The sequence below is a fragment of the Hyperoodon ampullatus genome (assembly GCF_949752795.1).
Source record: "Hyperoodon ampullatus genome assembly, chromosome: 19".
Taxonomy (NCBI): Eukaryota; Metazoa; Chordata; class Mammalia; order Artiodactyla; family Ziphiidae; genus Hyperoodon; species Hyperoodon ampullatus.
In genome coordinates, this window is record NC_136932.1 from 30,511,481 (window position 1) to 30,534,458 (window position 22,978).

The window sequence follows — 22,978 nt, forward strand, 5'->3', positions numbered from 1 at the left end:
GGCTGGCGTTGAGGTGAGCTCACGTTTCCTAGTCAGACAATAGTGCCTTCCAGAGGTGACGACGTGAGGCTAAGTTTTGCTCTTGGCTTGATTTTCTGACTGTCGTCACTGAATGTGTTTCCCTCGTTGAGAATTGTGTTTTCTGTCAAACGATGCTGAGGTTGTTAGGATATCTGTAAGAAAATCACTTTCAGAAGGTCCAGACCACAGACCCTTTTCTAGAACATAGCTTGGTGTGACTTAGCCTTCCGGTGAAAGATGTTCTCAGGACTTTTAAGTAGTAGGAATGGGCTCATCCAAACTCGGTCGTCTCCAGAGGTCGTGCCTCAGTTCACTTGCAGGTGAGAACTTGCAGCCAGTGCTGGGGGTCAGCCTGTTACCAGGAGCTAAGTGGCCTTTTTGGAAGGAGAGCTGGCGGCCCTGGTGGTGCTTCACAGGCTGTGAGTGAGCGGCTGCCCGGCAGGGCAGGGGTCAGCAATCCCGTCTCCCCGCCCCCCCCACAAAAGTTGAGAAATTGGTGTGTTTATTAATTTTATCAACCTGATTGATAAACTCTGCCTCTACTTTGGCCAGAATGAATAAGTTTTAGAAGGTTTTCTTCAAGAGACAAAACCACAAAATGGGAGAGCCCAGGAGTTTATTGCAGGTTGTGTGTGTGAGCGTGTGTGTGCGTGTGTGTTAACAACGCTAAAGCTTAGCTTTCTGTGTCCAGGTGGCAGGGGAGGGTGCGGGAGAGGAGCCCTGGCGGGCAAGCGGATCGCCCACCCCCGGCCCTGCATCTCGAGCTGCTCTAGAGCCCCGTCAGAGTGGCGGCTTGATGTTTGAGGGCCAAGGAGCCATGATTCCTGGGCCGAGTCCTGCCTCCGGGAGCCCCACAGACAGAATAACACGGGGGCCTGACGTGGATTCCTAGAAGGGTTTCTCCCAGGGCTTGCGGCTTCTCAGCGGAGGAGCACGAGAGGCCCACGGAGAGTCTTGTCTGAGTATTTGCTTTTTTGTGAGTGTTCAGTTAAAACCAGGACGTCGGTAGCTATGGGGTCTTTGCTGGCGGCCTGTGGGAGGACGAAGCTTCTGCTCCTCTGTCCGACCTGCCCTGTGACCCTGCCTGGTGTAACGTGGCAGAAGTGGCCCCCAGGAGGAAGGGCCCATCCTGACCCACTGCTGGCAGGTTTGCTCTGCAGGACGGTGTTCGGATCCAGGTCATTGAGTAAGATTTGGTTTCGTGCTTCTTCGTTTCATACAGGTTTTTGTTTGATGTCGAGTTACAGGGGCCCGTGGATGTTGCCTGTGTGAGCCACAGAGGCTGTAAAAGGAGTGCTTTTAGCTTTGTGTCTGCCTCTAGGAAGAGTTATTTTACTTTTCCCAGAGGGTGTGAGGATGTATGTGGGCATGAGAGGGGCTATCGGCTCCTCTCTGAATGGGTGACGTTTCCCTCCATCTCAAGATCCTCCTGTGGCTGGAGGGAGGGGGACACGCACCTGCCTGGTGCCCGTCAGCTGGGGGTTCCCGGGTGAGTGGGTTGACGGCCTCCTCTCTTACTGGGAGCGTCTCGCCCGCATCCAGGCAGCTGGGTTCCTGGGCAGCTGGCCCTTTGTTTCCATGGGTTCTGCACCTGCAGATCCAGCCAACCTCAGATCGAAAAACAAATTCCAGAAAGTTCCAAAAAGCAAAAATTGTATTTGTCTGGTCCAGGCAGCTAGTTACATGGCATTCACGTTGTATTAGGTAAAGCAACCTGGAGGTGATTTAAAGTGTGTAGGAGGATGTAGGTTATATGCAGATACCACACCATTTTCTACAAGGGGCTTGAGCATCCTTGGATCCTGGTGTCCGCGGGGGTCCTGGAACCGGCCCCACCTTGGGTACCACGAGACCACTGACTGTCTACTCAGCCTTTTGTCCTGATGCAGTCAAGCCTTTGTCCTTGGTTATCTTGACTGTGAGATAATTTTCTGGAGGAACTACCTTGACTGTAGGTGTTGCATCGGGTTTTTGAATTCCATATTGAGACGAAATTCAGAGAACACACAATTAACCATTTCAACCAGTACAGTTCAGTGCATTCAGTCACTTGCCATGTGGTGTGTGGAAATACCATCTCTCTTTATTTTCAAAACTTTTTTGTCTACTCGAAGAATACATGTCTCTGTTACATAATCCTCTCCGGGCCCTGGCATCCGCTGATCTGCCTTCAGTTGTGGATTTGCCTGTCTTGAATATTTAATATAAAAGGAATCATACAACACACGGCCTTTTGTGTCTGTTTCTATCTCTCGGCAGGTTTTCAAGGTTCATGAAGTGTCAGTTCATTTCTTTGTGGTTGAATAGCATTTCTTTGTGGTTGAATTGCATTCCTTTGTGTTGATATCCCAGAGTTTGTTTATCCAGTCATCCACTGATAGACATTTGGGTTCCCACCTTTGGGTTTTATTAATAATGCTGCTATAAACATGAATGTGTGAGTTTCTTTTTTTTTTTGCGGTACGCGGGCCTCTCCCGTTGCGGAGCGCAGGCTCAGCGGCCATGGCTCATGGGCTCAGCCGCTCCACGGCATGTGGGATCTTCCCAGACTGGGGCATGAACCCGTGTCCCCTGCATTGGCAGGCGGACTCTCAACCACTGCGCCACCAGGGAAGCCCCCATGTGTGAGTTTCTTTGTGGACATATGTTTTCATTTCTTTTGGATACCAGCAGACCTTGGAGATACTGTGGGTTTGGTTCCAGACCACCTCAGTAAAGCAGATATCTCAATAAAGCGAGGCACACAAATGTTTTGGTTTCCCACTGAATATAAAAATAATGTTCACACCATACCGTAGTTTAATTGTGCAATAACAGCATTTCTCTTTGGTTGTTCATGCTTTTTCGGTGTCAGACTAAGAATCCATTGCCAAACCTGAGGTCATGACGCTTACCCGTTTGTGTCTGAGTTTTTATACTTTTAGCTGTGATTTAGGTCGCTGACCATGTGGAGTGAAGTTCTGTGTGGGGCTGGGGTGAGGCAAGCCTCCTCCTTGTTTCATCCCGGGGCCCCAGCGCCCGCTGTCGGCCCCCGCCCCTCCTGGTGGTCCCAGCCCCATGCAGTGGGTGGGAGGCAGGCTCGTCTGGGGACATGGGGCCTCCCTCTGCCCTTGCCGTGCGCCTGGCCTGTTTCTCACTGAACCCCGCTGCTTCCCTGAAAATGTCTCTCCTCCCCACCGTAAGCCCGCCTCTGCCAGCTTGCTCTGGTCCCCGGGGCAGAAGTGACACTGCTCAGGAGCGGGCAGAACGCAGGGCAGCTGGCCCCGGCCTCCAGAACAGCCTCGACGTGGACTTGCAGAGACTTGGTCGGAATTTTGTAGGCTTTTAGTGAGGGGCAGGAGTAGGCCTGGGATTCTCTAAAATTGCTACTTTGAGTCTTGATAGATCTGCTTTCGATCCACCACAGTATCATTGATCTGCGTCTTTGTACCTTAAGACATGAAATATGGGGGTTTCCCTGGTGGCACAGTGGTTAAGAATCCGCCTGCCAATGCAGGGGACACGGGTTCGAGCCCTGGTCTGGGAAGATCCCAGATGCCACAGAGCACCTAAGCCCGTGCGCCACAACTACTGAGCCTGTGCTCTAGAGCCCGTGAGCCACAACTACTGAGCCCGCGTGCTGCAACTAATGAAGCCCAAGCGTGTAGAGCCCGTGCTTCGCAACAAGAGAAGCCACCGCAACGAGAAGCCTGTGCACCGCAACGAAGAGTAGCCCCCACTCACCGCAACTAGAGGAAGCCTGTGCACAGCAACAAAGACCCAACACAGCCCCCTAAAAATAATAATTTTTAAAAAAGACACGAAATATGATAAAAGTCGTGACTTGTTAAGACATTACCATTTACCAGGAGGTGTGTGCTGCTTAGTGGTTTGTATGAACTTAGTGACCATGCAGACCTGTGTCAGTGCTGTTGCTGTCCCTGTTATACCACAGGGGATGTGGGTGAGCTCACAGGTGCTCAGAGGTGCGCAGCCGGCAGGTGGCGGGGCCAGGTTTGTGCTCTGAGCTGCGTCCCATCGCCTGGCAGACGTCTGCTGTCACTTGGTGAGTCTGAGTCAAGGGGATTCTCTCTTTTTTTTTGGAATTTTATTTTGTTTATTTTTTGTATGGCAGGTTCTTAGTAGTTACCTATTTCGTACGTACTAGTGTATATACGCTAATCCCAATCTCCCAGTTCATCCCCCCGCCCCCTGCCACTTTCCCCCCTTGGTGTCCATACGTTTGTTCTCTACATCTGTGTCTCTATTTCTGCCTTGCAAACTGGTTCATCTGAACCATTTTTCTAGAGTCCAGACATATACGTGTTAATATACAGTACTTGTTTTTCCCTTTCAGACTTCACTCTGTATGACAGTCTCTGGGTCCACTCATGTCTCTACAAATGACCCAGTCTTGTTCCTTTTTATGGCTGAGTAATATTCCATTTGTATATATGTGCCACATCTTCTTTATCCGTTTGTCTGTTGATGGGCCTTTAGGTTGCTTCCATGTCCTGGCTGTTGTAAACAGTGCTGCAGTGAACATTGGGGTGCATTTGTCCATATAGTTCAAACTTTAAAAAAAAAAAAAGACACACATTTATTTATTTATTTTTGGCTGCATTGGGTCTTTGTTGCTGCATGCCGGTTTTCTCTAGTTGTGGCAAGTGGGGGCTACTCTTCGTTGTGGTATGCAGGCTTCTCATTTCTCATTGCGGTGGCTTCTCGTTGCGGAGCACAGGCTCAGGCGTGAGGGCTTCAGTAGTTGTGGCACGTGGGCTCAGTGGTTGTGGCGCACTGGCTTAGTTGCTCTGTGGCATGTGGGATCTTCCCGGACCAGGGCTCGAACCCGTGTCCCCTGTGTTGGCAGGAGGATTCTTCACCACTGCGCCAGCAGGGAAGTCCCCTAGTTCAACCACTTTGAACTATGTTTTTCTCAGGGTATATGCCCAGTAGTGGTATTGCTGGGTCATGTGGTAATTCTATTTTTAGTTTTTTAAGGCACCTCCATACTGTTCTGCATAGTGGCTGTATCAATTTACATTCCCACCAACAGTGCAAGAGGGTTCCCTTTTCTCCACACCCTCTCCAGCATTTGTTGTTTGTAGATTTTCTGATGATGCCCATTCTCACTGGTGTGAGGTGATACCTCATTGTAGTTTTGATTTGCATTTCTCTAATAATTAGTGATGTTGAGCAGTTTTTCATGTGCTTCTTGGCCATCTGTATGTCTTCTTGGAAGAAATGTCTATTTAGGTCTTCTGCCCATTTTTGGATTGGGTTGTTTGTTTTTTCAGTATTGAGCTGCATGAGCTGTTTATGTATTTTGGAGGTTAATCTTTTGTCCGTTGATTCGTTTGCAAATATTTTCGCCCATTCTGAGGTTAAGGAGAATTCTTTTTAATTGTTGAATTGAGCGAGTTCCTTCCAGGTGCTTTGAGGACTTTTCTCTTGTGGAGGATGCAGTTTAGAAAGCGCAGGATCTGCTCGCTGGGGGCTCTGGGCACGCCCTCCAGGCTGTCTGCTTGGGGCCGTGCTGCCCGTCTGGACGCCACGAGTCCTCATGGGCTGATAGGAATGCGAGTTTCCCTTGTTTCAGAGGATGGGCGGCGGGTCCTGGTACCTGGGGGTTGGGTCCTTCGTAAAATATGGTCGAGGCACTTCTTTCTCCCTCAGGTTCCTCAGCCCATGGCGGGAGCTTCCAAAAAAAGTTCACGTGCCTCATCTGCTTAGGATACAGCATCGGAAGTGGGGGGGCAACCTTTTGTAATAATGGGATTCTCTGCTTTGAGAAATGGTGCAGTGAAATGCCTAAAAAACGTGCTTGTGTAATTTGTGTCCTGAAGCATTACCTTTCGACTTTTTTTTTTTTTTAACCTTTCAACTTTTAATTAAATTTTGTCTCTTCCCTCTTTTCTCTTTTCAGCCATAGAGCTTATGTATGGAGGTATCTACTGCTTTTTGTGTCAGGACTACATTTATGACAAAGACATAGAAATCATTGCCAAAGAGGAACAGCGGAAAGCTTGGAAAATGCAAGGTTTGGTTTTCCTGAGATCTGTATGCCTGCTTGTGTCTTAGCCCTGCATTCCCTGCCCCCTTGTCTGTCAGGGCATGGTGGGGGGGTGGGGAGGGAGGGGGGTGGCTCTGTTGAGGAGGAGGAGCCCCTGCACCTGCCTGTTCCCTCCTGCAGGCTCACGGGGGGCCAGGGGAGGCAGGTGCGGTGCCCACAGCTTCCTGGATCCGTCCTCCTGCCCAGGTGCCCACAGGCCTGCGACTGCTGTGAGGGCTTAGCCGGGCTTGAGAGAGACACCCCCAACCTACCCTCTCCGGTCGACGGGTGTTTTTACAGACACGGGGCTGAACCAGGCACAGTGTCCTAAGGGCCCTGGCCCGTCTGGTGGACGAGGGATTTTGTGCTTCCACGTCCCTGGTAGCTGCCCAGAAAGCATCTCCTCAGTAACTGCAGGATGTGTACGCTGATTCCTTCCAGGAGGATAGACTATTTTTTCATTAAATTACTGTTGAATCTCTTTTAAAACTCTTAACTGGAAAAAAAAAAAACAAACCTCTTAACTGGTTAGGTTATGCTAAATCTGTGTCAGCACAGAATTAAACTTTCCAGATGAAAAATTCAACAATCTACCACTGAAGCACCTTAGTTCAGGAGTGTGCTCTCCTTCCCATGCGGTGCCTTTGTAGCCATAAAGCGAGAACTCCAGGCCTTCCTTCTTGTGTAGGAACAACCCAGCTCTTCCCTGATGAGTGTTTCTCTCCCGTGAGTCTCCTTTACTTGCACAGAACCCTTCACACCTGGCACTTCTGGTCACCAGGTGTTTTTTTGGGGGGGTCAGTTCCCTGCCAAGAAATTCACTGTGGCGCTGGCTGCGTATCCTACGGATCAACTCAGTTCTGACACAGTCGGCCTGGAGGTGTCAGGCCCCACGAAACCCCCTCCCCAACTTCAGATGCCGGAGTCTCAAGTCCAGGTTCTCATCTGTGCTCCTGACCATCCAGCTGTAGATGGGAGGCTCCCAGGACCCCCCTGGACTGGAGCATTTGCTAGAGCAGCTCACAGAACTCATAGAGACACTTAGGTTCACCAGGTCATTAAAGGATGTGACAGAGGACACAGATGAGCAGCCAGATGGAGAGAGAGAGGCACGGGGCAAGGCCGGGGAGGGTCCCTGTGGAGTTGGGGTGCATCACCCACTCGGCGTGGAATGTTCACCCACCTGGTTCGCTCCCCGAACCCCGTGCTACTGGGATGTTATGGGGGCTTCTTCCTGGAGGCCTGATGGTTCATTAACCCCATTTCCAGCCCCCTCCCCTCTTTGGAGGAGTTGGGGCTGGTCTTGTGAGTGCTGCAAATTCCAAGCTTCCCTGGTCTTTCTGGTGACCAGTCCCCATCCAGGAGCCCACCCGGAGTCATCTCATCAGGACAAGAGGTTCCTCTAGTGCCCTTCCCGCTAAGGCGCCCTTATTATCAGGGCGCGGGGCTCGTGCGAGGGACGGGGCAGGGGCGGCACGTGTGTCCCACTGGCTGTGCGGTGGCCGTGGAGCCGTGCCATCACTCCCGTCCCTGCACTGGCACATAGCGGCACATGTGAACATTATGCAGCTCTTTTCTTTTTTGTTCAGCTACCTGTTTTTGGTTTCCCTGATATTTTTTTCTTTTTTGTTCTCATTTCCAGCACACGGTCATGGGTCACAACAGTAAGAGGTGTAGAAAGCCCCACTGGCCTGTGACCATCTCTCCACAGAGAACATACAACCCAGCATGTGGTTTACAATTTTTTGCCTTAATTGTGCCCCTTTATAAACGTGCCATGTTAGAGGATGGAGCACAAGCCAGGGCTGTCGGTCATCAGAGCCGCTGAGCCCATCTTTGCTGGAGAACAGTCTCTTTAGTCCACTTCCTGTTCTCTTCCACCTCCAAACTTTAGTAATGTTGCAGGTGAGGCTGAGGCTGAGGATGTTATTTCTTTGTGCAGAACAGTTAAACCACAGGGCTAAGAAATGCACGTCCCAGGAAAAAGTAGGGTTCTTCTAACATCATTCCACAATTCCATCTGTCAGCAGGATGGTGCGTCTTTCAGAGTGTGTTGAGTTTAGGTCCGTGGAGCCAGTAGCCTCTGAGGAGTAGGCTGTGCACTGGGGTGCAGGTGGCCCTGCTACTGTCCTTGGTTTAAGTCTCTGGTGGGTACGGCCGTCCCTTCATCCCCATCGCCACCCAGCGCTCCCTGTGGGCACTGGTGCAGTGGTCCCTCTGCTCGGGGCGTAATTAAGGCTGAGGAGACCGCTGGTGCCGGGGCAGCTGTCACCAAAAGTCCTGCTCTCCTCTCCTCCTCTGGGAATGTGGTTCATTCACGGCACGCTCTCTGGAAGAAGCTCCTTCCATTGTCTGGAACAGGGTCTTAGAAGGACCCTACGTTGCCCACCTTTGAAATACAATCTGATAAACCCTGTGCTGCCACCATGCTGGTTCGTAGACACACGACCAGAGTGTAGCTAACGGCACCTTCTATCCGTTTAGGCGTCGGGGAGAAGTTTTCAACGTGGGAGCCGACCAAACGGGAGCTCGAGCTGCTGAAACACAACCCCAAGCGACGGAAGATCACGTCCAACTGCACCATAGGTGGGTGGGCGCGGCCGGGTGGAGGCCCGTTCTCCTGCAAAGCCTCGGAGTTGCAGCGTGGCTGTCAGCTTGTTACAGAGGCTCCTCCCTGACCTGCCCTGTTGTTACTGGGAGCCTTTGGGCAGTGAGGGCTGGTGGGGGTGGGCGTGAGCACACCTCGGGATGTTTCCTACGGGTGGGGCACAGAAGTTAGAAGTAGGTTCCTTCCGTCCTCTTGCTTCTTGAGGGAGCGGCAGGCCCGGCCAGGGCCCTGACAGCCCCACCCTGCGCTCTGCCTGCCAGGTCTTCGCGGCCTCATCAACCTCGGGAACACGTGCTTCATGAACTGCATCGTGCAGGCGCTGACACACACGCCGCTGCTGCGCGACTTCTTCCTGTCAGACCGGCACCGCTGCGAGATGCAGAGCCCTGGCTCCTGCCTGGTCTGCGAGATGTCCTCCCTCTTCCAGGAGGTGCGCCTGGGCTGGGAGGGGGCCGGGCCGTCACGGGGTGGGCTCTGAACATCCACAGACGTGCCGACTGTGGAATCGCACGTCCTTCCCAAGAGGGATCGTTGGGTGAGGGACTTGCGTCATCTGCAGAGGCTCGTGGCTGCCTCACAGGTGCACGTGACAGATGCCAGCCCCTCCCCGTCACCTGCCGCTTTCTGGCTTTGTCCACAGGACGGGCGGGTCTCCTATTGCCGGCCCTGCTGACTATGTGTCACCAGAAGCCTCTCTCTTTGGGCCCCTGCCGTGGACATCAGGTTCTGTCCCGATGGGCTCGCAGGCTGGGACTGCAGCCCAGCTGCTCCCTCAGGTGCTGCGGGGAGCCAGGGGTTCTTCACGTGTCGGCCCCGGGCCAGCAGACTCGGCTGGGTCTGGTTTTGTCAGCCTTTGATCACATCCTCTCGTTTTCCCTGTTGGGCCCCGGCCGCCTGAGCCCATCTGGCTGCGGAGCTGGAATGATTCATGGTCTGGCCCTTTTCAGAAGTTTCCCGACTCCTGGCCTGGCTTAGCCAGTCCCCACATACCTACAGCCTAGCCTGACAGCGGCTCCTGGGGTCACAGGAGTGAGCAAGCTGAATGATATCGTTGGGCCAAAACGGGGACACGGGTGCCGTGGAGAACGGGCTGATGGGGGGCCTCACTAGGGCACTGTTGGTGGTGAGTTCATCTCTGTCAGGTTGGTTTTTAGGTTCAGGTTTATGGGGGTACGCGTTTCACATGGCACAAGTCACCTTTTAGTGTATGTGTGTGTGTTTGACAAAAGTTTGTCGCCATTCATCATTTTGGCTTATTTCTAGAAAACAGATGGTGGGAATGGAGAAAACTAAGAGCAGACTCAAAGTCCACGTGAAAACACAGTTTGCCTGAAAAGGAAAAGAAATGACTTGTCTGGGTCGCGCTCGCCAGCAGAGGTTCTGGGCGGCTGTCAGACGTGCGTGTGTGCGTCTGTGTTCGAGGGAGGCATGTGCTCCTGATGAGGGTGCTTTTCCTTCTCTCCAAGCAGTTCTACTCGGGGCACCGGTCCCCCCACATCCCGTACAAGCTGCTGCACCTGGTGTGGACGCACGCCCGGCACCTGGCGGGCTACGAGCAGCAGGACGCGCACGAGTTCCTCATCGCGGCCCTGGACGTCCTGCACCGGCACTGCAAAGGTGAGCACTGCACAGGTGAGCGCTGTACAGGTGGGCGCTGCATAGGTGAGCGCTGTACAGGTGAGCATTGTACAGGTGGGCACTGCAGAGGTGAGCGCTGCACAGGTGAGCACTGCACAGGTGAGCACTGTACAGGTGAGCGTTGCATAGGTGGGTGCTGCAGAGGTGAGCACTGCATAGGTGAGCACTGTACAGGTGAGCATTGTACAGGTGGGCACTGCAGAGGTGAGAGCTGCACGGGTGAGCACTGCATAGGTGGGCACTGTATAGGTGAGCACTGTACAGGTGAGCGTTGTATAGGTGGGTGCTGCAGAGGTGGGCGCTGCAGAGGTGAGCACTGCATAGGTGAGCACTGTACAGGTGAATTGTACAGGTGGGTGCTGCAGAGGTGAGCAACTGCACAGGTGAGCGCTGCAGAGGTGAGCACTGCATAGGTGGGCACTGTATAGATGAGCACTGTACAGGTGAGCGTTGTACAGGTGGGCGCTGCAGAGGTGAGCACTGCATTGGTGAGCACTGCATAGGTGAGCACTGTACAGATGGGCGCTGCAGAGGTGAGCACTGCACAGGTGAGCGCTGCAGAGGTGAGCACTGCATAGGTGGGCACTGTACAGGTGGACACTGTATAGGTGAGCATTGTACAGGTGGGCGCTGCAGAGGTGAGCACTGTACAGGTGAGCATTGTACAGATGGGTGCTGCAGAGGTGAGCACTGCATAGGTGAGCACTGTGCAGATGAGCGTTGTACAGGTGAGCACTGCACAGGTGAGCACTGCAAAGGTGAGCAGTGTACAGGTGAGCATTATACAGGTGGGTGCTGCAGAGGTGAGGGCGGGGGCTGTTTCTCAGGGCCTGTTACTGGGCCTGCCAGGTGGACGGCAGGGAGCTCTTCACAGGGAGGATCAAGGGGGAAAAACTGAAAGCACACGGCGTGTCCCTCCCACGCCCCTGTGGAAACCTGGACCCTCCTGCTGCACCAGCCCTGCCCCTTGGGCCAGTGGCCTGGCAGTGGGCTGCCTTGGGGGCCCAGGGTCACAGAGCCGCCGTCTCTTGCCAGGCGATGACAATGGGAAGAAGGCCAACAACCCGAACCACTGCAGCTGCATCATAGACCAGATCTTCACCGGGGGGCTGCAGTCTGACGTCACCTGCCAAGTGTGCCAGTAAGTGCGGTCTCTGCAGCCCTGGTGCTGCTGGCCGAGCGTCGCGGGGCCTTGTCACTGCGCTGCCCCCGGGCCATGGTGCTCACCTGTCCCCCCTGCTTGCTCCTAGTGGGGTCTCCACCACCATCGACCCCTTCTGGGACATCAGCCTGGACCTACCTGGCTCTTCCACCCCCTTCTGGCCACTGAGCCCTGGGAGCGAGGGCAGCGTGGTGAACGGAGAGAGCCACGCGTCGGGAACCACGACCCTCACGGACTGCCTGCGGAGGTGAGGCGTCCGCGCCTTGTGGGGAGGGGGCCCTTCCTCGTGGCTGCTCAGGGAAAGTCCTGGTAAAGCCAGCCCCCCCAGGGCCCCATGTTCCCGCATGAAAGCTGAGGGTAGACGGGATGGCCAGCAGACGAGCTGTTTCTGTCCCTGAGTGCCCCGCACCCTGGGCAGAGGCTGGAGGTCCGCGGCCTTTAGTGACTAACAGCCAGAGTCACACCCAGCAGGGCCGCCCTCCTGCTGTGGCTCGTGGTCTTTTCTGAAGGTGATTTAAACATTTTTAATTAAACTTTTTATTTTGAGATAATTGTAGTTTTGTGTGCAGTTGTAAGATACAATCCAGAGAGATCCTGTAACTCTTTCCCCAGTTTCCCACAGTGGTAACATCTTGTAAAATTATAGCACAATGTCACGGTCAGCAGGATCTCGACATCCCTGCAGTCAAGATGCAGGGCACTTGCATCCCCGCAGGGTCCCTCACAACCACACGTCCTGCACCTCCTACCCCTGTTGCCTCCTTAACTCCTGGCAGCCGCAAATCTGTTCTCCATTTCTAGAAATTCCACATTTCAAGAATGTTATGTCCATGAAATCATACATCATGTAACCTTTCAAGGGTTGACTGTTTTCACTCATCCTAATTCTTTGGAGATTGATCCAGGTTGTGTGCATCACCAGTTGTTTCCTTTTTATTGCTTACTAGTATTCCATGGTGTACACGGCTTAACCAGGCTTAACCACTCATTCGCTGAAGGACATCTGCATTGCTTCCAGGGTTTTTTTTGGCCTTTACAGATAAAGCTGCAGTAGCCACTCATGTACAGTTTTTGGGTGAATGCTGGTTTTCACTTTTCAGGGACACATTTGATTGCTGGGTCTTAACAGTAGTTAGAAAATTATTTTGAGTTCACCAGACTTTCATCTTCCAAAAAAGTTGAGGATAAATATTTTTTGAAGTGATAGAGAAGAGAAAGGAAGGAATAGCTTTTTCATTGTGAAGTTATAAACGTCCCTAATTGTGTGTGTGTTTTTAGGAAGGAAGTGAACCTCATGAAAGTGATAAAATAACTTTTCTTTTTCCTCTCTTACTGCTGCCATCTTTTTTCCTAAAAATACATGTTTTCAATGCGTTGCAGGTTTACCAGACCAGAGCACTTAGGAAGCAGTGCGAAGATCAAGTGTAGCGGTTGCCATAGCTACCAGGAGTCCACAAAGCAGCTCACCATGAAGAAGCTGCCCATCGTGGCCTGTTTCCATCTCAAAGTGAGTTCCCTGAGCACGTCCAAGGCCTGAGGGTGGGTGGGTGTTCAGCATCCATCTGTGCTTGTGGAGCAAAGAGGATGGTGCCTATAAATTACTCTGCTCGTGTCTGTCGCCGGGGGGTTTGCCCGTGAATCAAAAAGTAATTGTTTCATAATGAAAACAGGGTGAGTTACTCTCGGTGGGTGGTGGTTAGGGATTTACTGCTCCTCCCCTCCAAGTTCTTCTGTCCTCAGCCCAAGTTTTCTGATTTTCTTTTACTTAAAAGCAAGGACCCTTAGCATTAAGGTCTCGTCTGGAGGTCAGCACGGCTTTCCTGTGAAGGCCCAGTAGCAAATATGAATCATGTGTATGATGTATTACAAAATATGGCAGCAGAGATGGCGTGTGTGCTGGTCTTGGGTATTTGCGATCTGATTTTACATGTAAAGCATACAGTCTCTGTTGCTCATTCTTTTATTTCATGACCCTTTAAAGATGTAAGACAGAAACCAAATCCCCAGCCCTACCTGTTTCTCCTACCGGGAACTGTGCTAGGTCCACACCTGCTGTTGGGCCCATCATTTCAGGGCTGGGCTGAGCCCTGTGGGTTATGTCGCCCTGTGGACTCTGAGCTCTAGCTGTGGCCAAGGGCGGTTCAGAAAATGCAGGAAAGGCCCACTTAGGGAGCCACAGAGGCTGTGCTGTCGGAGGAGCCCTACAGCCTTCCCACCCCCACTTCTGCAGCGATTCGAACACTCCGCCAAACTTCGGCGCAAGATCACCACCTACGTGTCCTTCCCCCTCGAGCTGGACATGACCCCCTTCATGGCCTCCAGGTTCGTCCTCTGTGTCTGTGGTCGGGTGGGCGTGGCACCAGGTCCCTGATGAGGCCCCAGTGGGCCCTGATGTCACTTCGTCCGTGACCCCTCACTGTCCTGATCTCATCCCAGGACTGTCCCTGTGTGAGGGAGGCTGTCCTCCTACCAGCTGGTTCAGGGCAGCATTTCAGGCGTTTCAGCCACAGGCACTGAGATTGGACACAAATCAACACAGTGGTTTTGTGGTTGTAGGTTTCATTTATCTTGTTTTGGAGTCTTTGTATCAGGGACCCGCTTGAAATTCACCCTTGCAAAATACGAGGCCGCTTCCTGGTAGGAGGGCTGCTGTAGTGAATAATAACCACAGGCGGGGCTGCTTAAAGCAGCAGAGGCCTGAGTCCAGTATTGGCGGGGCCTCAGGAGGATCTGGGGAGGCTGCCTGCCTGCCTGGGGGTTGGCGGGGAGACGTGGGTCTGGGTGGGCTCTGAGCCTCGATCTTGGCAGTCTGCTTCCCAGCCTGGCCCTTGGTTTCCCCACCATAACTCGGGGGTCATCTCTGCCTGAGATGGAGCTGTTGGGAGAAGCGGACCCATGGAAGCCGCACCAGCACGGCGTCCGGGGTCGCGCATCCCCGGTGCCCACGATTGCGTGTGAACTGCGGGTCATTAGTGAATTGTTTTAATCGAGCCTGAGTTTGCGCCGTTTGTTCCAGCAAAGAGAGCAGGATGAACGGACAGTACCAGCAGCCAGCGGACAGTCTCAGCAACGATAACAAGTGAGTGGTCCCTCATGCACCTCCTAGTGTCTCGAGCGCAAGCGGGGCTGGGGGCTTCGCGGGAGGCCCACCTGCGTCTCCCGGGAGATGCTGCGTGTGAGGGGCAGCGTCGGGGCCTGCTTGCTCTTGGCCGCTGGCCTGCTTCCTGTCGTGCTGGCACCGACCCTCTGTCAGGGAGGGGCCTCCCCCCCGCGTCGTGGTGAGGCCCCTCTGCCCGTGCCTCCTGTTGGTGGCGGCGGGGAGGGTGGAGCAGCAACGGCGCCTCCCGGGCGGGCCTGTTCCCGTTTCCCTCGCGCTGCTGTCGCCTGTCAGCGTTTGCTCCTGAGTGGCCACCCGGTGGGGACTGTAGTCCCTGGTGGGAACAGGGTCGTGACCTCCGTCTCCCGCCACCGTCCCCAAACCAGGTACTCCTTGTTTGCGGTGGTCAACCACCAGGGGACCCTGGAGAGTGGCCACTACACCAGCTTCATCCGGCAGCACAAGGACCAGTGGTTCAAGTGTGACGATGCCATCATCACCAAGGCTAGCATTGCGGACGTGCTGGACAGCGAGGGGTGCGTCCCTTGGGCCCCCGGGGCCGTGTCACCCTCTGCGCCCCGTTCGCTCCTTCCAGCTCACCGTTGCCTCCCTCGGTCTCGAGACCATCCGCGGGGCTCCTGCCCCCGCCCCCTGCAGCTGCCCTGAGCTCCAGCAGGCGTCTGGGCTTGGAGCCGCGAGCAGTGGGGCAGCCCTGAGAGGCTCTGCGGTGGCTGTGAGGAGGCCGGGCAGGTGGACTGGGGCTGGAACCCGGGGCTGGTGTCCTTCCGAGAGGGACCGTGTACAGGGCCGGGGGGCGGCCGCAGCCAGGACCCAGCAGGTGGACGGAGGCCGGGCTGGTCGTGGACTGGGGGCCCTGCCGCCTCCCTGCCGTCTCTTCTCTGTGGTGACAGGCTGAACGCGGCTGTCCTGGTCAGGGTGGTTTTGCTCCGACGCCCCGGGGGGTGGAAGTAAGCGTGCTCTGTCCTCTCTCCTCAGGTACCTGCTCTTCTATCACAAACAGTTCCTGGAGTACGAGTAGCCGTCGGCGCACCGGCAAGTGCCCCGAAGTCATCCGGGTGCCCGGGGTCGTGCTGTGTGGACACTTGACGAGGTGGGCTGGGGGTTGGGGGGCAGAGGAGATGTGCGCCGGAGTGTCTCCTGTGTCCCCCGCGAGCCGGGGCAGGCGCAGCCCCCGCGCCCGCCGTTCCACGCTGTGGCCCCGAAAGCAGGAGGTGGAGGAGACGCAGGCCTCGCAGGTCTTCCTCTTGGTGAGTTTGGTGTCTGTGCGCAGCATGGACTCGGGCGTGAGCCCCGGAGCCTGTGGAGCTGAAGACCCCGTGGGGCCTCCGAGCACGTCTATCCTGCAGACGAGCAGCGTCATCCTGCATGTGGAAGCAGCTCCCCGTTTTCTAGAAATAGGCGTTTGCGTATGGTCCCCCTTTCTTTTTCCACGATGGTGAATCTCTTAAATGTAATGATGGTAACGTGAATGAATTACTGAGTTCAGGCTGAAATTTAGATCGTTTTCCTTTTATTCTGGAGAGTGGATCTTGCTTTTTCATCGGTGCTGTTTTTGTTTGCCCCCCGCCCGCCCCCGCCAGGCATCTTTGACCTGGTCAGAGCTGCCTGGCTCAATGGAGGAGAATCAGGCTGCGCTGGGAATGGTCTCTGTCGTATTAATCTTTTAGTAACTGAAGTGTTTCCAGTGGTTTCACTGTTTTCCCTCCCATGTTTCCTTCCTGGCCACCTGTCCCGTGAACTCTCCTGGTCGCTGCTGGGTGGCGGGTGTGTCGGATGATGCGGGCGGCCTCCTGGGGGGCTGCATCCTGGCTCTGGCCTCTGCCGTGCGTTCCGGTAGCTTCTGTTGCCGCAGGACAGACGACCGGGACTGAGCTGGTGGGAGGGGCTGATGGGGGAGGTGCAGCATCGTTGTTCCTTGTGAGCCGTCTCGCATGCATCTGTCTGTTCACACCCAAACTTAGATTGTCCGTCTCTGAGAGATTCCAGCCCAGAGACGGGGGGGTGAGCCAGTGTCCCCTGAACCGTGAGGTTTCTTTCCTGCGGCAGGGTCAGCGGACTCTCTGCAAAGGGCCAGGTAGTAGATGTTTCTGGCTTTGTGGGCCCTGTGGTCTCTGCTGCAGGTAACGTGGATGAGTGTAGCTGTGTTCCAATGAACTTTACATGATCACGGAAAGTTGAATTTCATATACTCTAACCACATCACAAAATTTCAACCGTTTTCACTCTTTAAAAACGTGTGCCCGGTTCTCAGCCGACAGACCGTGAACCAGGTCCAGCTCATCAGCTGCTCGGGTCTGGGCGCGGCGTGGCTCCTGCCCCCTGTGGAAGGTGCTGGGGTCCTGCGGCGGGGGTGTCGTATCCGGCAGAGTCCTCAGCGACGCAGCTCAGGCACCTGCCCTGCGTGGCCCGTCCGCTGTGGCTGCTCTGAGGACCCTGGGCTGGAGGCGGCCCTGGAGTCCTGGGCCTCCGTGCAGAGTGGGGACAGAGTAGATGTACTGGCTGCGGGGTTTCTGACGGGTCGCCTGTGGTCTGGTCAGCCCTGCACCCCTCCCCTGCTGCCTGCTCACGTGCAGGGCTCACCTGCTCCAAGAATGTGAAGATTCAGGAGACAGGCCGTTTCTCTTTTCTGGGTGTTTTTTTGAATTTTTATGTCGAAGTTAACCCTCTGTTCCCTCTGGCCTGGTGTTCTAAGCACTTATCTCTCTGTCTGCTGCTGAGATTCCCCTGTGGCTGGAAGAACTACCTGGGGGGGGACGGTGAGGCTTCAGCTGCCTGCACGTGCACCCACCCCCCGTCCCGTGCACTGCGGTCCTGCTTTGACGTCACCTCGGCAGGAACAGAGAACTGCGTGATGGGTTGGGGAATTTGTTTTCTTTCAGCTCCCGATGGGGCTACTAAATACGGGAAAATGGTTTCCTGTTTCAAACCACCACCCGTGTCGATGTCCAGACCACTAGGAATCCCTGGGCGACCCTTCCTCCCCGGCTGGTGTGTTTACAGTGACTTGTGTTTGTGAGACGTTGGCGGCCGTGTCAGCGCTGTACAGTGAGGCGGGGGGCTGGGCCCGGGCCCTCCCCAGGCCGCCTCGGGCCTCCCGTCGGCGCCAGGATGTCCAGGACGCTCCTCCTGCATCACGTACACTCGTGCTGTTGTAGTTCTGCTTGGTGTGGATGCTTTCGTCGTATAAAATTGCCGTTCTTTTGACAATTCAAGTGACTGTTTCGTTTACTATAACTTTGAAAACAGAAATCGTAAGAACAAGATTCCAATGATTGTGCTGTGGATTTTATTACTGGGATGTTTCCGTGTCCCTTTCACCTGTCGTTTTGAGGGACTGTTTGGCTCTTCTCCCTAATGGCTTGTAGTCTTTTCCTGTGTCGTAATAAAGCTACATTTTATTCTGAAAACTGGCCCGTCTTCCCTTACTAGCACCCGAGTCCCATCTGTGACACCAGCCCCTTCTCGGTTTGTTCCAGCCCAGACCTGCCCTGGGCCGGGAAGTCCACGCCCCCTGTGGCTCGTCCTCCCAGCGGCAGAATGGTGACAAATCGGGGACTCAGGACACCGTGGGCTGTCAGACTTTGACGAACTTAAAAGTCACCCGAGGGGCTTCTTTAAACGCAGGAACCCCTGCTGGAGTTCGATTACAGGACCTGGGATGCGGTGCGGCGATACGGGTGTGCGGCTCCCCGGGCGCTGAGAAGGCGGAGGGTGTGGTCGGAGGGCAGCCCCCGACCTGCTCAGTGCTGTTCCGACTCTGCCCACCCCCCCAGTCCACCCTTCATTTCTGAAGTGTGCTGTTTTTGGATGCCTCTCGCACGTTCCTTCGCTTCACGTACGCGGAAACATCAGGAAGTGCCAGCGAGTGCCCCTGGGTTCCAGAGCAGCAGTCCTCCCCGGGGGCCTCTCCACATTCAGGAGGACCGTTGCTGCGTGCCTGCAAGCAGCTACCCCGGGGCTCCGAGACCTTCCCACCAGAGTTTTCCAGGCCTGGAAGGAAGACGCGTGGTGGGGCTGTTGGTGTGAAGCTGTGGAGCGCCAGCCCAGCCCTAAGCCCTGCACCCCAGGAGCCGCACGCTCCGGTCGCAGGCTCTGGTTAAAAGCGTTAAGCTGTCCTGGCAGGCAGACTCGTGCCTGCGTCTCAGCAGGGAGCCATGTGGACACGAGGCCCCTGCTCTGTGTCCTGTGGGTCTTGTGGACTGTCGTCGCCTAGGGTGGTGCCGACAGGCAGGGCAGGCAGATCCGCATCCAGGAGACGGGTTCGATCCCATGAGGACGCGTCTCTGGCCTCCGTGTAGTGGGCCTGCCAGCAGGTGGCCGGCTGCTCCTGGGCCTCGGTGCCGGTCCAGTTGCCAAGTGGGCGCCTGGCAGGGCTAGCTGGTGAGCCAGGGCCAGGGCCCGACATCGAGCCTGTTCAGACAGCCCCGTCCCCATCTCGATGGCCCCTTTGCTCATGGAGTGGGGCAGGGGTTCTCAGCGAGCTGTCTGCTCCCACAACTGGCCGTTTTGTCCACCTGGCAGTGAGTGTCCTCTGACGGGCTTCTCCTTGGTGAGCACAGTCTGTGCCCGTTTGGTGAGGTGTGTCCCCACCCGGATCTTCTGTCGCCAGTCCTTAAATCCTGTTGCTTCCGAATCTTTGACCATCCAGCCGAGCTGAACTTTGAAAACAAAGTTACAGGAAACAAGGATGGTCCTCGGGTCCCTGGTCACAAGGGTACTTGCGGTTGTGCAGCAGGTGTGTCTGTGGATGTCACAGCCGCCGGCTCCTGCTGTACCTTTGCACGTGAGTGTCCGTCGCTGCACACCCAGAGGTGGGCCAAGCGGCCGACAGCACTCACTGTGTCCAGGGCACTCGGGCCACGCGGTCACTGATGTCCGAGGTTAGGCGCTCAGCCCGCGTAGCGGAGGCTCTTTCTACGGAGGATCAACACCCACGGAGGAGGACAGGTTTGACGTGCCTGGAAGGTCTGTGCTGGTGTCCTTTGGTCCCTGCTGGAGGCTGTGACGCATCCTCATTTGCCACAGATGTTGAGTTACTAGGGGTCTCTTGCATCCTCAGGCTCAGTGGTCATGTAGCATTTTCAAACTCATTCGGGTCCCTCTAACTGGGAGCCACATGCTGCCTGTGTAGACGGATGGAATTAACACACCCAAAATGGTTTGTGCTGCTTCTCAACCCAGCAGGGCTGCTTGTTCTCGGGAGGGTGTGGGAGATCCAGTGCCCTGTCTTCTTGCTTCAGAGCACGGAATCCACAGGAATGCCATTGAGTTGGGGACCCCTGAGTTTGGGACGCTTTATATCTTGTGATGGATTGATTGATTTTAATTTTTTTTAATTATCTTTGTTTATTTTTTAACTTTTATTGGAGTACAGTTAATTTACAATGTTGTGTTAGTTTCAGGTGTACAGCAAAGTGGATCAGTTACACACGTGCATGTATCCACTCTCGTTTAGATTCTTTTCCTATCTAGGTCATTACAAAGTATTGAGTAGAGTTCCCTGTGCTCTACAGCAGGTCCTTATTAGTTATCTATTTTATATACAGTAGTGTGTACGTGCCAATCCCAATCTCCCAGTTTATTATCCCCCTCTTTTCCCCCTGGTAACCATAAGTTTGTCTTCTACATCTGTGACTGTATTTCTGTTTTGTAAATAAGTTCATTTGTGCCATTTTTACTTTTAATCTTGTGGTTTATTTAGTTAACTGTTATTAAATTGTCTGCTCATCAGATCCAGTCAGCAAAATGTCACCACTGTGGTGGATGGGAGTGACGCTCTGTGCGGCACGAGATGGTCTGCGTGTCTGGACTCAACAGCAGAAGCAGGGTCAGTGTAGCCCTGAGGCTCCATCGGAAGGAGTACTGTGGGCTCCTGCTCCGGGGAGGGAGGGGCACTGGAAGGGCACGGCTCGGGGCGGGGTGGGGGGAGGGCAAGCGGGACGGGACCCCAGGGGAGGAAACACTGAGCGACAGGGGCGTCTACCGCTGAGGAAGGGCAGGAAGGCACGCAGCTGCCAGGGAGCAGCCCCCCCCGAGAGTGTGACCCCACGGGGCCAGGTGAAGCCATTGGGGCCCGGGGGTGATCACAGCGACGACAGAACCCAACCAGCTCAGCCTGTGACTCGGCCCCCTCACTGACGGCCTGGAGGAGAAAGGCCGGCCAATTCCAGGCATAAAAACTTGGTATGTCAGTCTCTGCCGTCCCACACAGGTCTGGAATTTGGTAAAAAAAAAAAAAAAAAAAAAAAAAAAAAATCACAAGACACACAAAACAGCAAGTAGAAACACTGCCAAGAGACAAAGCAACAGAACCAGACTCAGAGATGATCTGAATGTCGGAGCTGTCAGGCGGAGATTCTGGATAATTAGGGTTAGTGTGTTGACGGCTCTCTGGGAGAATGTGTGGAACGGGCGGGGGCCTTCAGCGGGATGGGGGTTGTGTGCGGAGGGGCCACGTGGATGGAGGTGCTGGGAGCCAGGATCGTGGTGACAGGAAGGATGTCCCTGACAGGCCCGTCAATGACCTCACAGCTGAGGGAAGAGGCATTGGGGCCACCCAGACTGGAACAAAGAGAAGAATGGGGGGAAAGAATAGGGCACCTGGGATGTGGGGCAGTACCGGACAGTTTGAAGGGATAATGGCCAGTAATTTTATAATGAAAAACGTCAAGCCACAGATGCGAACATTTCAGAGAACCCCAAGCAGGATAAATAACAAACCTACCCATAACAGAAAACTCCGGGGCACATAACATTCAAACCTCTAAAAAGTTAAAGAGAAAAATTTGAAGGCATACGTTGCAAAGAAGCAAAGGTAGGAATTACAGCAGCTGTCTTTTCAGAAATTGTGGGAGCCGGAGAGAGTGGGGCGATGTCTCTGAGATGCTGGAAAGAAAAAACTGGCATCCCAGAGTCTTCCCAGAAAAATCTCTCAGAAATAGACTTTTGAAGCAAACAGAATTCATCATCTACAGACTCACACAAGAGGGGCTGAAGGAAGCTCTTCAGACAGAAGAAGTGAGAGATACCAGACAGACCTAGGTCTACACACAGAAAATGAAGATTTTTAGACGTGAAGGTAGATCTAAAAAGCATTGTTTTTGTTATTTTTAATCATTCTGTACGCTACTGAGTTTCTAAAGCAAAAACAGTAGCGACGGATCGTGGGCTTCCAGGACAGCAGCACCGAAGATGGGGCGGGAGTGAGGCGATGCTGTTTGCAGACAGCTCTTCAGAAAACCGTAGAGAGACACACAGAGGCCAGTGTCTAGAGAAACAGTAGGTTGTGGTTGCCAGGGGGTTGGAAAGGGGGAGATGCTGGCCAAAGGGCACAGACTCCCAGGGGTGAGACTGACACGTCCTGATACTGTGTCACGTGCTTGAGAGTTGCAGAGAGTAGATCTTACACATTCTCACCACACGGGTGACTGTGGGCTGGAGTGGAGGAGTTCCTGATGCCACGTGGGGAGTGTATTACAATGTACAGATGCATCACCTGGCAACTCACAGAGTTACGTGTCATTTATGTCTCAGTAAAGCTGGAGGTAAAGGCCCGAGTTACGGTGCAGCAGGGCGGGGAGGGCGAGCTGTGGTGCCTGGTCTGAGCCGCGTCTGCAGAGCCCAGTCTGACCCACCGCCTCCCCTGGCTCTGGCTGCCTGGGCACAAGCGCGGCAGGGCTGGGTGAGCGCTGAGTAGTCGCCGAGAGTCTCTGCCGTCTGGTCCTTTTCAGAGGAGCTTGCTGAGCCCTGGGCAGGGTGCACAGGGTGGATTCGGGGCTGGCGTCGCGGGAGCTGGGCTTGGGGCTGTGGCAGGTGGCGGGAATCAGAGTGTATTTTGGAAGTAGGACCAGCAGAACACAGAACGTGGATAAACTTGATGGTATTTAGAGTTCCAGGTTTTCTTTGCAGCAGAGGATCCTGGTCTTTAAAAAAAAAAAAAAAAACCTGCCACATCAACTTACACTAAAGACCAATTGAGAAACTGACCAAAAAAAACAGGTTATTTTTGTGGAAAGCCGTAGTCAGGCACACATTTCCCTGTGTTTTCGGCAGCCTTCACTCCCGCCACAGTCCAGAAGCATCCCCCAGGGCCCCTTGGGCTCAGATGAGCAGAATTTGAAAACAGCTGGAGGAGTTTGCACACGTTTCGGATGAGGCTTTGCATCCCAAGTGCGTCCGTGCAGCTCAGAGATGTGCTGGGACTTTGCCAGCATCTGGCAGGCAGCTACACCAGGTACAGGGTCCATGCTGCCAAGAGATGCTGCCGTGGGCTTGGTGACCGGTGGACACTGCACCAAGGTGTCCCCATTGCCACCTTGGGCCCACTGAACACTGGGTCAGACGCTTGTCTTGGGCGGGTGCTTGTTAGAAGCTAACTTGGCTTCAGACCGCGTTGAAGCG

At 54.4% G+C, this 22,978-nt stretch overlaps 1 protein-coding gene across 1 annotated transcript in view; it reads left to right on the forward strand.

Annotated features, from left to right (window-relative positions):
- Window positions 1–16,065, forward strand: part of USP22 (ubiquitin specific peptidase 22) — a 33,905-nt gene extending 17,840 nt beyond the window's left edge. Inside the window, exons 3-13 of the mRNA XM_079725649.1 lie at window positions 5,927–6,040; window positions 8,537–8,638; window positions 8,921–9,090; window positions 10,130–10,277; window positions 11,334–11,439; window positions 11,549–11,707; window positions 12,841–12,967; window positions 13,691–13,782; window positions 14,477–14,539; window positions 14,944–15,093; window positions 15,554–16,065. Coding sequence (XP_079581775.1) covers window positions 5,927–6,040; window positions 8,537–8,638; window positions 8,921–9,090; window positions 10,130–10,277; window positions 11,334–11,439; window positions 11,549–11,707; window positions 12,841–12,967; window positions 13,691–13,782; window positions 14,477–14,539; window positions 14,944–15,093; window positions 15,554–15,596 — 1,274 coding nt within the window. The 3' untranslated portion in view covers window positions 15,597–16,065. The remainder of the gene's footprint in view (window positions 1–5,926; window positions 6,041–8,536; window positions 8,639–8,920; window positions 9,091–10,129; window positions 10,278–11,333; window positions 11,440–11,548; window positions 11,708–12,840; window positions 12,968–13,690; window positions 13,783–14,476; window positions 14,540–14,943; window positions 15,094–15,553) is intronic.
- The last annotated feature ends 6,913 nt before the right edge of the window (window positions 16,066–22,978 follow it).